The 13,686-nt window shown below is 35.2% G+C and overlaps 1 protein-coding gene across 2 annotated transcripts in view; it reads right to left on the bottom strand.

The window, feature by feature from the left end:
• ABCB7 (ATP binding cassette subfamily B member 7) overlaps positions 1–13,686 on the bottom strand; it is a 126,511-nt gene that overhangs the window by 9,934 nt on the left and 102,891 nt on the right. For both annotated transcript variants that reach the window (XM_021080712.2, XM_001928719.6), the window contains exons 6-14: positions 13,034–13,302; positions 12,415–12,503; positions 12,235–12,322; positions 11,198–11,372; positions 8,570–8,727; positions 7,857–8,020; positions 7,571–7,700; positions 3,635–3,806; positions 584–687 (exon numbers count right to left, since the gene is read on the bottom strand). In XM_021080712.2, the coding sequence (XP_020936371.1) occupies positions 584–687; positions 3,635–3,806; positions 7,571–7,700; positions 7,857–8,020; positions 8,570–8,727; positions 11,198–11,372; positions 12,235–12,322; positions 12,415–12,503; positions 13,034–13,302 (1,349 nt within the window). The remainder of the gene's footprint in view (positions 1–583; positions 688–3,634; positions 3,807–7,570; positions 7,701–7,856; positions 8,021–8,569; positions 8,728–11,197; positions 11,373–12,234; positions 12,323–12,414; positions 12,504–13,033; positions 13,303–13,686) is intronic.

The following is a 13,686-nucleotide window of genomic DNA, read 5'->3' on the forward strand; positions in this document are numbered from 1 at the left end:
TGGTATTTAATACAAAGATTGTAGGAAGTTTAATGTAGTTGCTGGGCAGTGCAATGATATCAGTGTCATAACATCTTAGTGTTTCACAATACTTGCTGTGAAATGAATATAAATTGATACCAGCACTGCAGGCTGTATGTGCCAGATCTGTACCTCAGTGAGTTGCTCCAAGATAAGTGAAAGGCTTTCTTGGGTGTACTGTGTCACACACAATCATTTACATGACCTATTTTATTAAGTGTTGAGTGGCAAAAGCAGAAAGACTAAAACCTTTCTTTGTCAGCAGATTAGGTGATTCCCACAGCTTTGCAAGATGCAAGGGTGATACAAGAACATAAATTGTCACATAGTTCCAAAAGGAGATACATCTGCAAACAGACTTAATGTGATAATTCAATGCAATTTGGCATTCTTACTATCAACATTTGCTGTACTGGGGAAAAGGGCTAGGTATTTTTCTCTACAGCACCTCCTACTGAGGCTCATTCAAAATATGAAAGAATGCAGCCATTTTACTGAAACATTCGAGGAAAAAGGTTAAGCAGTGAGAATTGAAGAGTTTTAAGTTTTCACCATTGTTTACCTCTTCAGTAATTGAATCTAATGATGAAGTGGCTTCATCATAGAGAATAACAGGGGGGTCCTTCAAAATGGCTCTTGCAATTGCTACTCTTTGCTTTTCTCCTCCTGGTAAAGAAAGATTTTAGTTTAAGAGGGCATAAATAAATACATATTTTATGTTTCTAGTATTTCCATTAATTATAATCACCAAGTAATACCTTCAACATTTACCTTTATTCCTGATTACTGTTCATTTTACTCAGGTATAAGAGTCTATGTTTGTATACAGTATCCTTTGACAAACTATATTCCCTGGAGCATAAATGTAATCTGGATTCTGACTTCATGACAGATGAAAAGAACAAGGGGGTGGTGGTGACAACTTTGATTCCAGAATTATTCTGCTAACCAGAACTATGCTTGTTATATGCTACTTTGTAAGTATTTTATATTACTTCCCAATGAACAGCAACCTCAGATAGAAAAAATTCAAAATTAGACTATCGACAAAACCAAAAACAAATTCAATATCTGAAGCCTGAAAACTTGAAGACATGAAACTATGAATATCTAAATTTATCCCCTAACATTAAAAAGTACCATTCACCTAGTATTGTCAAAGATTTTTTTTTTTTGACAGAAAGCTATTATTTTCACAGTACCATTCAAAGTTAAGGCTATTTACTAGGACTTCTTTATTTCACCTTAGTTATTTGCTATGAGGCTCTAGCATAGCAGAATTTTAAAACAGAAAGGAAACAGTGGCCCAGAAAGGATAAGTGATTTGGTCAAGGTCACAGAGCAAGTTCCAGCAGAATCTGGACAGGACTTAACTAATTCCCCATCCGATGCTCTTCCTTTCACAGTGTATAAGCCCATAATTATTCCTAAATATATTCTAGAGAAAATAAAGCAATCTTTCTTTCTTCACTGGGACTCCTTCATGTCTAAGGCCATCGATCTTACATAAAACTACTGTTGGAAATACAAAAGAGGATGCTTTGCTGAATATGTCCCTTTTGCCTTCTTTTCTTGTCCATTATCTATTCATTTACCAATGACTGAAAAAACTTGTATTTTTTTTTTTTTTTGTCTTTTGTTGTTGTTGCTATTTCTTGGGCCACTCCCGCGGCACATGGAGGTTCCCAGGCTAGGGGTTGAATCGGAGCTGTAGCCACCGGCCTACGCCAGAGCCACAGCAATGCGGGATCCGAGCCGCGTCTGCAACCTACACCACAGCTCATGGCAACGCCGGACCGTTAACCCACTGAGCAAGGGCAGGGACCAAACCCGCAACCTCATGGTTCCTAGTCGGATTCGTTAACCACTGCGCCACGACGGGAACTCCAAAACTTGTATTTTTTAGCATCAGTAAAAAAAGCTCTACCTACTGATTATCTGGTACACCAGTATTACTTATTTTTATCTGTTCTGCAGTTACTATCTTCAACCTGTAAGAAGACCTCCTTATGTCTAATGTTAGTGAATAAATTTACATTCATACTACCTACACTCTTTCTCATTTCATAAGTTCAAAATCCTCCTATCCAGGCAGGCACTATACCAGAACTATCTGCTTATCCACCTAGCAATTCAGCAGCAGAAAGAATAAGTAGATACTAAGAGGAAGAACTAGTTTTTGTATGTTTCCCAAATTTCAAGTGGAAACCAACCCAGTTTCAAATCTATTCAAAGAATTTTCGAACTTGGAAAAGAAACATTTGCTTGTTCTCTACCAAAATTATTGGCATAGATGCTAAATAACATATTGCTCATTTTGACAGGTCTGGTTGTAAGGCAATGAGTATTACCTAAGAATACAATTTCCTTAACCATTCTTACCCCAAAAGGCATACAGAGAGGAACAAAATGAAAAATGGAATGCAGCACGGCTATCTGAAGCCAAGTCATATTTTGAGAGAGCTAATTGGGGATCTTGAGAATTAGCCAAACAGATAAATAATCTGGTGTGTGGGCTAGTTAATTGGAAACTACTCTGATGAAGAGCAATGGTAAAGTATAAAGGGGGACTGGAATGAAGCAGGCATCTTATACTACCAGGTAGTGACCAAAGAGCTACTACAACTTAACTTGAAAATAAAATCTTTGCTTAACATTTTCTAAACCTAAATCAAAACTTTCTTGAGAGTATGTTCCTTTATGCTTCATCTTATAAGTTCTCAAACCATTTTGCATAGTTGCTTACACACAGTATGTACCTAATCAATGTTGTGAATAAATGAAGTCAGTTTAAAATGAAAAGGAATAGAGATTTATTAAAATTCATGCAGAGTATTCTTCATTCTTTTTTTTCCTTACCTCCACCCCTAATCTACACATTTCCTCCGCAATCTAAACTAGCATGAAGAGAAACTATAAAGGATATAATATGTTTACATGAGTTACATTAATACCTTCAGGTATTAAATATCATTATACTTTTGGAATTTAAATAATTCAGGGCAAAGAAACATTTTTTGGATCCTCAAAAAATTCAGTCGTTTTATAATAATCCATTATTAAACCTAGTAATCTCACAATTAAACACTTAAAATGTACAAGCCCTAAAATTTACTTGCCCACTGCACCAACAAAGACATGAAAATGAAGTTGGCTGTAAGGAAAGTACAGCAGTTAAGTATATCAAATATAAGGAGGTCTAAAGTATTGAAAACATTCATAATGACCTAAGAAATTATGAGGAGATACATTATATACTACCAAATTACTTCTCCCTACTCTTACTACTTTCCTATAGGAATAATTATCTTAGTTTTCCTTTAATATTAATATTATGGATAATAACACTGACTTCAGCACATATCAATAACTATTAAGCACTTAGTGTTTTCAGCTGCAAGTGAAAAAAATGAGACTTGCATGATTTGAGAATAGTTACTTCTAACATGTTGAACCGTTTACAATGATAGACAAGAAACTGGGGACTTTGTCAAAAGATACTAGATGAGCACTGGATTTGTACTCTCTCATTACATTTTCTAGTAAATGGCTCTGAGAAATTAAAATTTGAAGGGAGTATGTAAGTGAAGCCCAGGTCTAAATCTTTGATTACCTGAAAGCTTGAGTCCTCGTTCCCCTACTTGGGTGTCATATCCATGTGGCATTCGAAGAATTGCATCATGCAGTCCAGCTAACTTTGCCACTGCATACACTTCCTCTGGTGAAGCATTGATGTTTCCATATAAGAGGTTGTAGTAAATGGTATTATGGAAGAGGACAGAATCCTGGAGCAGATTTATATATATACACACATACATGCATGTTCATTATTTTAAAAATTTAAACAATAGTAAAGATATAAAGGCATAAAAAAAACCATGATGACCCTTTAATCACCCCCTCATGCCTGTAATTCTATTTCCCCTTCCAGAGCTTATCACCACAAATGATTTGTTGTGTATCATTCCAGACTTTTTCTGATGCATTTAGACACCTAAACATACTTTTTTTCAATACAAGTGGAGCCATACTGTATATATTATTTTGCAAGCTGCTTTTTTTGTTTGATGTTTTTTATTTTTAAAATTTATTTATTTTAATGATTTCTATTTTTTCCATTATAGTGGGTTTACAGTGTTCTCTCAATTTCTACCAGTCACACATATATACACACATTCTTTTTCTCACGTTATTCTCCATCATGTTCCATCATAAGTGACTAGATATAGTTTGCTGTGGCAAACTGCTTTTCTAACTTAACACATCCTGGAGATTCTTCATGTCAGTAACAGAAACCTACCTCATTATTTTCAATAGTTGTATGATACTAAGGATATATCATATTTATCTTATCCATCCCTCTGTTTATGGATATTAATGTAGTTTCCAAATTTTTATTACTATAAACATTGTTGAAATAAAATATCATTGTATATAGGACTTATGTACACCCATGTATTTCTATAAGAAGAATTCCTAGAAATAAACTGATGAGTTAAAAAGTAAGCATACATTTATCCTTTGATAGTACTACCCAACTGTCTTCCAAAAATGCTCCGATAGCTTATACTCCAACCAAAAGTATATAAGGGTGCCAGGTCCCCATATTCTCAGCAACCCTGGAGATTAATTAAGTTTTAGTTGTTGCTACTTTTAAGGGTAAAATGTGCTTTTTGTTTAAATCAGCATTTCCCTAATTACTAAAATAAAGTTGAATATGTTTTCCTAAGTTTGTCAGAAGCTTTTAAATTGGACTTAAAACAGAGAAAACAAAGAATTTATGTACTATAGATTTTTTTGGAGAAAGTTCACTGCGAGCATTCATGTGAATTCATTTATTCTGACAGGGCACATTAAAGCTAATTTAATTAAGGTAAGATCCACCTCCCACTTTTCTTTCAGTCTCCAATGGCTGGAATGCAATAGTAAGATGAAGTAAAATGCCTTTAATAATTCACATTAACCAGGATATTCAATTAATTAAGATTTCCTTTAATATAATAATCAGCCCCACAGTTTGATATAATTTCAAATAATATTTTAATAATTTTTATACCTACTACTAATATAAAATTTTCTTATATTGAGGTACTTAAATCCAATGAGCTGAAAGTTCTACAAAGAGAAAACACTTATTTTTAAATATTTTATATAAAAAGTTATAAAAAGTTAATAAACAAATGCTAACTGGAAACTCTGAAAATACAAAATATAAGGTAAAATAAAAATTAATTAAATAATCCCTAATTCCACCATACAGCAATAACTGCTGCTAACATGTTGGTGTATTTTCTCCAATTTTTTTTTCTGTCACATGTATTCATTTAACATTATAAAGCTGGGATATTACATTTTGTTTGATATCTTTTTTTTCAACAGACTTTCTGAGTATTTTTCCGTGACACTCATTATTCTTTACAAACATGATATTTATAAGTGACTGTATGACATTTGATCTAATGATAATAATTTAACCGTCTACTTATTACTGGACTTTATATTGTTTCCAACTTCTGCTATTATAAATAACACTATAATGAACAACTCAGCATATAAAAATCTGTTCACATCTCTGTTTATTTCCTTATTAAAACTTCCTAGAGGAAGAATTACTAGAAAAAAAATGTATAAATATTTTTCAGATTCTTCCTTCATATTGCCAGCTCTGCTTATCAGCAAAGCTGTATAGTTCCTCCACCAAAACTGGCCATTTTATAGAGCTTTGCCCAAATTGGATAGTATGAATTTTTAAATCTTTACCAATCTGATAGGTGAAAAATGGTATCCTACTATTGAATTAGTAATTACTAAGACTTCTAATGAGGATAAGTATCTTTTCTTTCATTTATCAACAATGAATGTTTTTCCTTAGGGAATGAAATGTTTTAGTTTTCAAAATGATAAGGCTGATTATTATACAGCGCAAGAGAATAGCAGGTATCTAGTTACATGAATAAGGACACTGAGCCCTAGGTAGGCACAGCCCAGAATTCAGTTCACTTAATATATGGTTTAGGTCAGTGTTTCTCAACATATAGTCTACTAATCATCTGTATCAGAATCACCTAGCAGGCATACTCTAAAATGCAGTTTTCTGGGGCCCACATTGCCCTCCTAAACTGACCAAGGTGTGTGAAAGAGAGTTGGAATTTCAATACTCTCCCTAGTGACTCATGCACACCAAATTTGGGATTCTCAGTGAAAGGACAGGGCAGAGTGGCACGTGTTAGATCAACTTCAGGACCTTTAATAAGCTACATATTCCTGTCCAATCCCCATCTTACAGTTCTCTCCCAGGGATTTGGTTCTGATTCTAAGCTACAACTAATTACTAGGTCTCTCTATTGGCTTTCAGAAGAAGAAAAACTGACATCCTATAAGGCTATCTCTTTTTTAATCTCCTCAGATCTTACTCTGAACTTATGTATCCTTCTAAAGTCATTCAGCAAATATTTGTTTTTCATTTTTTTTTGTCTTTTTGTCTTTTTAGGGCCATATCTGTGGCATATGGAGGTTCCCAGGCTAGGGGTCTAATCAGAGCTGTAGCCGCTGGCCCACATCACAGCCACAGCAATGCGGGATCTGAGCCGCGCCCGTGACCTACACCACAGCTCATGGCAACGCCAGATCCTTAACCCACTGAGTGAGGCCAGGAATGGAACCCGCAACCTCATGGTTCCTAGTCGGATTCGCTAACCAGTGAGTCACAACAGGAACCCAGCAAATATTTGTTAAATGCTCACTATGGGTCTGGCAGTTTGCTTGGTACTGAGGGGACAAGGCATACCAACTTGAAGGTGGCAGCCAAACTGCTTTGTAATATTTATAAATTTACTATGTTGAAAACTATTCAAAATGGTTTTCATTTACTGAACAATTATGTGATGGACATTGTACTTGGTGTGTTATACATATTATCTCTAATCCATAATAATTCTGTCCTTTAGCTAAAAATGGTATCCTTATTTTACAGATGAGGAAACTGAGGCCCTTGACCACAGAATGTATAAGGGTTAGAGCTGGGCCTAGAATCCAGTTCTGTTTGACTCCAATCTGGGCTCTTTCCCCTACATTAAGCTATCTTTCTAAGGCTTAAAAAATCTTTCCATCATGAGGATTTTAAACTTACACATTTTTTTGTCTTTTTTCCATTTCTTGGGCTGCTCCCATGGCATATGGAGGATCCCAGGCTAGGGGTCAAATCGGAGCTGTAGCCACCGGCCTACGCCAAGAGCCACAGCAACATGGGATCTGAGCTGCGTCTGCAACCTACACCACAGCTCACGGCAACGCCGGATCCTTAACCCACTGAGCAAGGGCAGGGATCAAACCCGCAACCTCATGGTTCCTAGTCGGATTCGTTAACCACTGCGCCATGACGGGAACTCCACATTTTTTTGTCTTTTTGGTAATAGAATATGGCATGCAAGGCCTAATACTTCTAACTTAATTAGCATATATTGACACCTTGGATTCAAATTATTCCAGTAAAAGATCCACCAACCCAATAAATCTTCCCCCAAATAGATATTTTTCTCTTTTAAAATACCTGAGGTACTACTCCCACTGCCCTCCGAAGGCTTTCCAGGCTCACATCTTGTATATTTTGACCAGCAAGGTAAATGTTACCCTTTTGAGGTTCATAGAAGCGAAACAACAGCCTCACTATTGTGCTTTTCCTAAAATTGGAGACAAGGAAAGATTATTATCTCCTACTGGCAATGGAGAACCAATATTTTAAACTACAGAAATAATTTCCTTATAATAAAGAAAAATATTACATTGGGAATCATCAATCTTTGATATAGAATCTTATAAACAACTAAATTACCCACCCTGACCCACTACCTCCTACAATGGCCACTTTCTTTCCTGCAGGGACTTCAAAAGATATTCCATTAAGGACTTTCTGCCCTTCAATGTATTCAAAATGTACATTTTCGAAGGCCACCGTAGCTGTCTGTGGTGTGATGTGAAGGGGAGATGCCATCGCTTTGTCCTAGCAAGGAAGAGGAAAAAAAAGGCAATTTATACACCACCTATAGTACAGCCATGCAGGTAATTCTAATTCACAGAAAGAAAAAGTAAAATTATGGGGAAGAAGGAGGTTTTCAAGGGGAGTTAGACCACTTCTAAGCATGCTTTGTTTCTTCACTCCTCCCTGCTAAGGGCAAAATCCTGAATGCTTTGATTTTTAATCAGTTTGTTTTAGGGGAGTAAGAGGTATGGTAGGCAGGAGAGAAAGGAGGTTGAGAATGTGGGGGGAGGCAATCACATTTTATGTCATTATTAGCAAAAGTAAACAAAGCGCAAGTAGAAATAACTGAAATTAACAAAATTTAGCTTTAGGTAAAATAGTCTTCACTAATACTGTAAGGTTTCTAAACAGAAGCAAAAGCCCTAACAACCTTTTAATATACATGATAGTCCCAATACCTTCAAAAAAGAAATGTTTCCTAATGTGGTGATGTAATATTTCTCCAGAATAATCCTATTAATGAGATGATGCTCATATGCTTTTTAAGAAGGTACTAAAGAGATTACTTACTTTAATTCGGGTGTCTACCTTGAGTAGAGTAAACAAGGTGTTCATATCTATAAGTGCTTGTCTAGTTTCTCTGTAAACAGTTCCCAGAAAGTTAAGGGGTAATGAAAGCTGAAAAAGTAGTCCATTCACCATTACTAAATCTCCAACAGTAAGGGTACCTTGGGTATAAGGGAAAAAAAGGATACTTTAGATGTTTTGAACTTTTTAAGTTTAAGATAGAGAAATTTATAGTTTAGTACTGTGGAGTACAGTTCAAAATGTCAATAGTCAGCAACTCTTGGGGTTACTCGAATTTCAAAACATTTTAAACCATGATTTAGGAATATAGGAAATCACACCAATAAACAAACAAACAAATAAAATACCTAAGAATAAACCTGACCAAAGAGGTGAAAGACTTATACACTGAAAACTATAAAACATTAATCAAAGAAATTAAAGAGGATACAAAGAATGGAAAGATATCCCATGCTCTTGAATGGGAAGAATTAATATTATTAAAATGGCCATGCTACCCAAAGCAATCTACAGATTCAATGCAATACCTTTTAAATTACCCATGACATTTTTCACAGAACTAGAACAAACAATTCAAAAATTTATATGGAACCATAAAAGACCCAGAATTGCCAAAGCAATCCTGAGGAAAAAAACAAGGCAGGAGGTATAACTCTCCTAGACTTCAGACAATATTACAAAGCTACAGTAATCAAAACAGTGTGGTATTGATACAAAAACAGACATATGGATTAATGGAACAGAATAGAGAGCCCAGAAATAAACCCAGACACCCATGGTCAAATTAATGTTTGACAAAGGAGGCAAGAATATAAAACAGGAAAAGGACAGTTTCTTCAGCAAGTGGTGCTGGAAAACTGGACAGCTGCATGTGAATCAATGAAACTAGAACACACCCTCACACCATGCACAAAAATAAATTCAAAATGGCTTAAGATTTAAACGTAAGACAAGACACCATAAAATTCCCAGAAGAGTACATAGGCAAAACATTCTGACTACAACCATATACTTAGGTCAGTCTCCCAAGGCAATAGAAGTAAAAATAAAACAACGGGACCTAATCAAATTTACAAGCTTCTGCATGGCAAAGGAAACTATTAAAAAAGTGAAGCAACAATCTACAGCATGGGAGAAAATAGTTGCAAACAATGCCACTAACAAGGGATTAATTTCCAAATTATACAAACAACTCATACAACTCAACATCAACAACAAAACCAACCAAATCAAAAAATGGGCAGAAGACTTAAATAGACATTTCTGCAAAGAAGTCATACAGATGGCCAGTAGGCTCATGAAAAGATGCTCAACATCACTAATTATTAGAGAAATACAAATCAAAACTACAATGAGGTACCACCTCACACCTGTCAGAATGGCCATCATTAGTAATTCTACAGTTAACAAATGCTGGAGAGGGTGTGCAAAAAAGGGAACCCACCATCCTACACTGTTGGTGGGAATGTAAACTGGTACAACCACTATGTAAAACAATATGGAGTTTCCTCAAAACACTAAAAATAGAACTACAATGTGATCTAGCAATCCCACTCTTGGGCATATATCCAGATAAAACTATAATTCAAAAATATATGTGCACCCATATATTCATAGCAGCACTATTCACAACAGCCAAGACATGGAAACAACCTAAACAATGTATGAATGGATTAAGAAGATTTGGTACATATATACAATGGAATATTGCTCAGCCATAAAAAGAATGAAATAATATCATTTGCAGCAACATGCTGCAACTAGAGACTCTCATATTAAGTGACATAAGTCAGAAACAGAAAGATAAATACCATGTGATATAACTTATATGTGTAATCTAAAATATGCCACAAACGAGTTTATCTACAAAACAGAGACACACTCACAGACAGAGAGAAGAAACTTGTGGTTACCATGGGGGAGGGAGGAGAGAGAGGGATGGATTGTGAGTTTGGGGTTAGTCGGTGCAAACTATTACATTTAGAATGGATAAACAATGAGGCCCTACTGTATAGCACAGGGAACTATACCCATTCTCTTGGAATACACCATGATGGAAAATAGTACTAAAAATATATATATGTATGACTGAGTAACTCTACTGTACAGCAAAAACTGGCACAACACTGCAAATCAACTATACTTCAATAAAAAAGAAAAAAAGAAAAAGGAATATAGGGTATTAGATATAATCTAAGTGTAATGAGAAAAGCCCACTGATATACAGATACATAAGAAAAAAATAATGGCTCAAGCGAGGACAGAAATGGAGGTCTGAAAGTTTCTCCTTTCTTCCTAAGACACTAGCAAGGTCCTTATAATATAATATAGAATTTTTTTAAAGTATATATTTAAAAAATTGGAGCAGATACACCTATCTGTGGATAGGTTGCAAATACACAGGATCTGGTGTTGCTGTGTCTGGGGCTGTGGCTGTGGCTATGGCTGGCAGCTGTAGTTCCAATCCAACCCCTAGCCTGGGAACTTCTATATGCTGCACCTGTAGATCTAGAACGCAAAAAAAAGACTAATATACACATTCCCTTAATTAATCTTTATTTATAAATGTTAAGTAAAACATCTACAAACGTGAAAATAACAGATCCATACCTGCCACAATTCCCTGACTGGCAAGCACCATTATGGCTGTTAAACCAACACTGAAAATAGCACTTTGACCAAAGTTCAGCATAGCCAGAGTAGAGGTACTTTTCAATGAAGCAGTCTCATATGTCTTCAAAAATCCATCATATCTTTGTGCTTCATAATTCTCATTATTAAAATACTACAAAATATATAAGAATAGTAACTACATATAAGTATAATTGGAATTTATTCTAAGTGATTAGTATCCTTTTCATCAGACTTCATGTATGAAAACAATTTTATACTTGTATATTCAATTGAAAGCTGACTTTCAATACATTGAACTATGGTACTCCTGAGTTTTCCACAATGGACTGTATTTGAAAAGTTCATAAAATTCATCCCACAAACATTTACTGAATGCCTAGGTAATTTAAACCCAGATCTGAAAAAGCTGTAACAGTACTTCCTTCACAAAGCTTTTCCTTGATCCTCCAAGACCATTCACATTGCCCCTGCCACCTTATGCCTTCTTATGTAGTCACTTGTATATTCTAACTCTTCCAATGCTTAGCAAATTCTGGGAAGGCAAGGATTAAATAAAAATCTTTTTCTTTTCTTTCCATTCACCATTCATAATATTTTAGGCAAGTCCATTACAGGACTTAGCATACATAGTGCTTTGCACACAAAGAGGCATTCAGTAATATTTGTTAAATGGAAAAGTGAACAAATAAATGAAAGAATGAGTAAAATGCACTATACTAGGCAATATGAGGGAGAGAGAGTCAAGAACTTGGTGTACATTCTGAATAAGATGCTAACCATACTGACACCACTTGAAATTAATCCAGAAGGTAAAATTCTGATGGTGCTATATAAAAAAAGAGGTGGAAAGAAAGGACAATTTCTAAAAAAAGAGAAGAAATAAAGTACTATTATTTCATCATATCTAAAGAGTCTATTCTAATCTGAAGCTCTAACTTACAGCACCTATTAAATAGCAGAACAAATCTTAGTGCAGTGTGAAAGGAAGAGGAAAGTAAAATTAAACATATTACCTTCACAGTTTCATAGTTCAGCAGCGAGTCTATGGCAGCATTACCCGCATCATTATCTGCTTTGTTCATTTCTATTCTAAATCTAGTTCTGTAAGACAAAGTTTTGCACAGGCATAGAATATTTGCTATGAAAGCATAACTGATTTCTGAACCTTGACTGACCTCTAGGGACTATCTTACCTCCACCGTGTGACAGCAACTGTAAATGTTGTGTATGCACCAAGTGTCCCAAGGGTCACCAATGCGAACTGGGCACCACATCTATAATACTGGAGAAGCCAAAAGAAGAAATGAGAAACAGTCATTATTTTTGCCAAGTAGTTTATAATATATAATATCAAATCTCAAAGATTTTAATTAAAAATATGTTGGTATATTGTATAAATGAAAAATTGAGAAAACAAACTTTAGAGAATCTACTTTAGGTTATATACATATTTTAATCATAAAAATGGACTTGCCTAAAATGTTATGAATGATGAATAGAAAGAAACCTAAATAATCTGAGCATACCACTCCAAAGTCATATACCGTAATGTCTGCTAACAAAAAAGTTGCCAGCACTAGTTAAATGACTGATCTATGTGTAGAACTAAACAGCTCTTTACAATAATGACATGACAAAGACTTGGGACACAGTCCCTGGAAGCTTATGGCAAAAAAAAAAAAAAATTAAATAAATTGCATAACCCTTCTGGCACCACAGAATTCAGCTTTCAAACCATAAGCATGCAAGAGTACAAAAGCTACTAACAAGCATGTAAGATAAATAGCTTGTCATGAAAAATGTTTTACTTACCAAAACACCACTGACAAGAGTCACCTCAAACATGATGGGAAGAAGATTAAATACTAAGGCACTCAGGACAAAACTGATACCCCTTGTCCCTCTGTCAATAGCCTTTGATAAAGCTCCTGTTTGTCTGCTCAGGTGGAAAGCCAGATCCAGGTTGTGAAGATGGAGAAAGACATTTTTGGCTATCCTTCGGATTGAATTTTGGGCTACCTTGCCAAATACTGCATTTCGAACTTCATTAAAAAAGGCAGCTCCGGCTCTTGACACACCATCTAATAATAAATTCAAGAAAAAATGGGGTGTAAAAACATTAGGATCACTGGAGTGTAAAAATGGCAAGGGCCCAGAAAATGTTTGTACAATGAATGAATATATCATAGAATAAGTGCAATAAAAGAAACCTAGAAAGCATCTGGCCTAATGTGTACCAATCTTTCTACCACTATGACAACCTCTTGTTATTATTTTCCCCCATAGGTTCCAGATGTTGAAAGATTTTTTTCAAATAAATACTTTAATAAGTATCAGCCCATAAGGCCTTATTGTGAAAAATAAGTGTACAGTGTCTGTTGAGGTTTTGTGATTTAATTCAATTCCCCCAAATAACAAATGATACAATTGGAGTTCCCGTTGTGGCGCAGTGGTTAACGAATCCG

This window comes from Sus scrofa, chromosome X, assembly GCF_054392235.1.
Source record: "Sus scrofa isolate SSC_HxYL_T2T_F1_AM1 chromosome X, Sscrofa_HxYL_maternal_Yorkshire_Landrace_v2.0, whole genome shotgun sequence".
Taxonomy (NCBI): Eukaryota; Metazoa; Chordata; class Mammalia; order Artiodactyla; family Suidae; genus Sus; species Sus scrofa.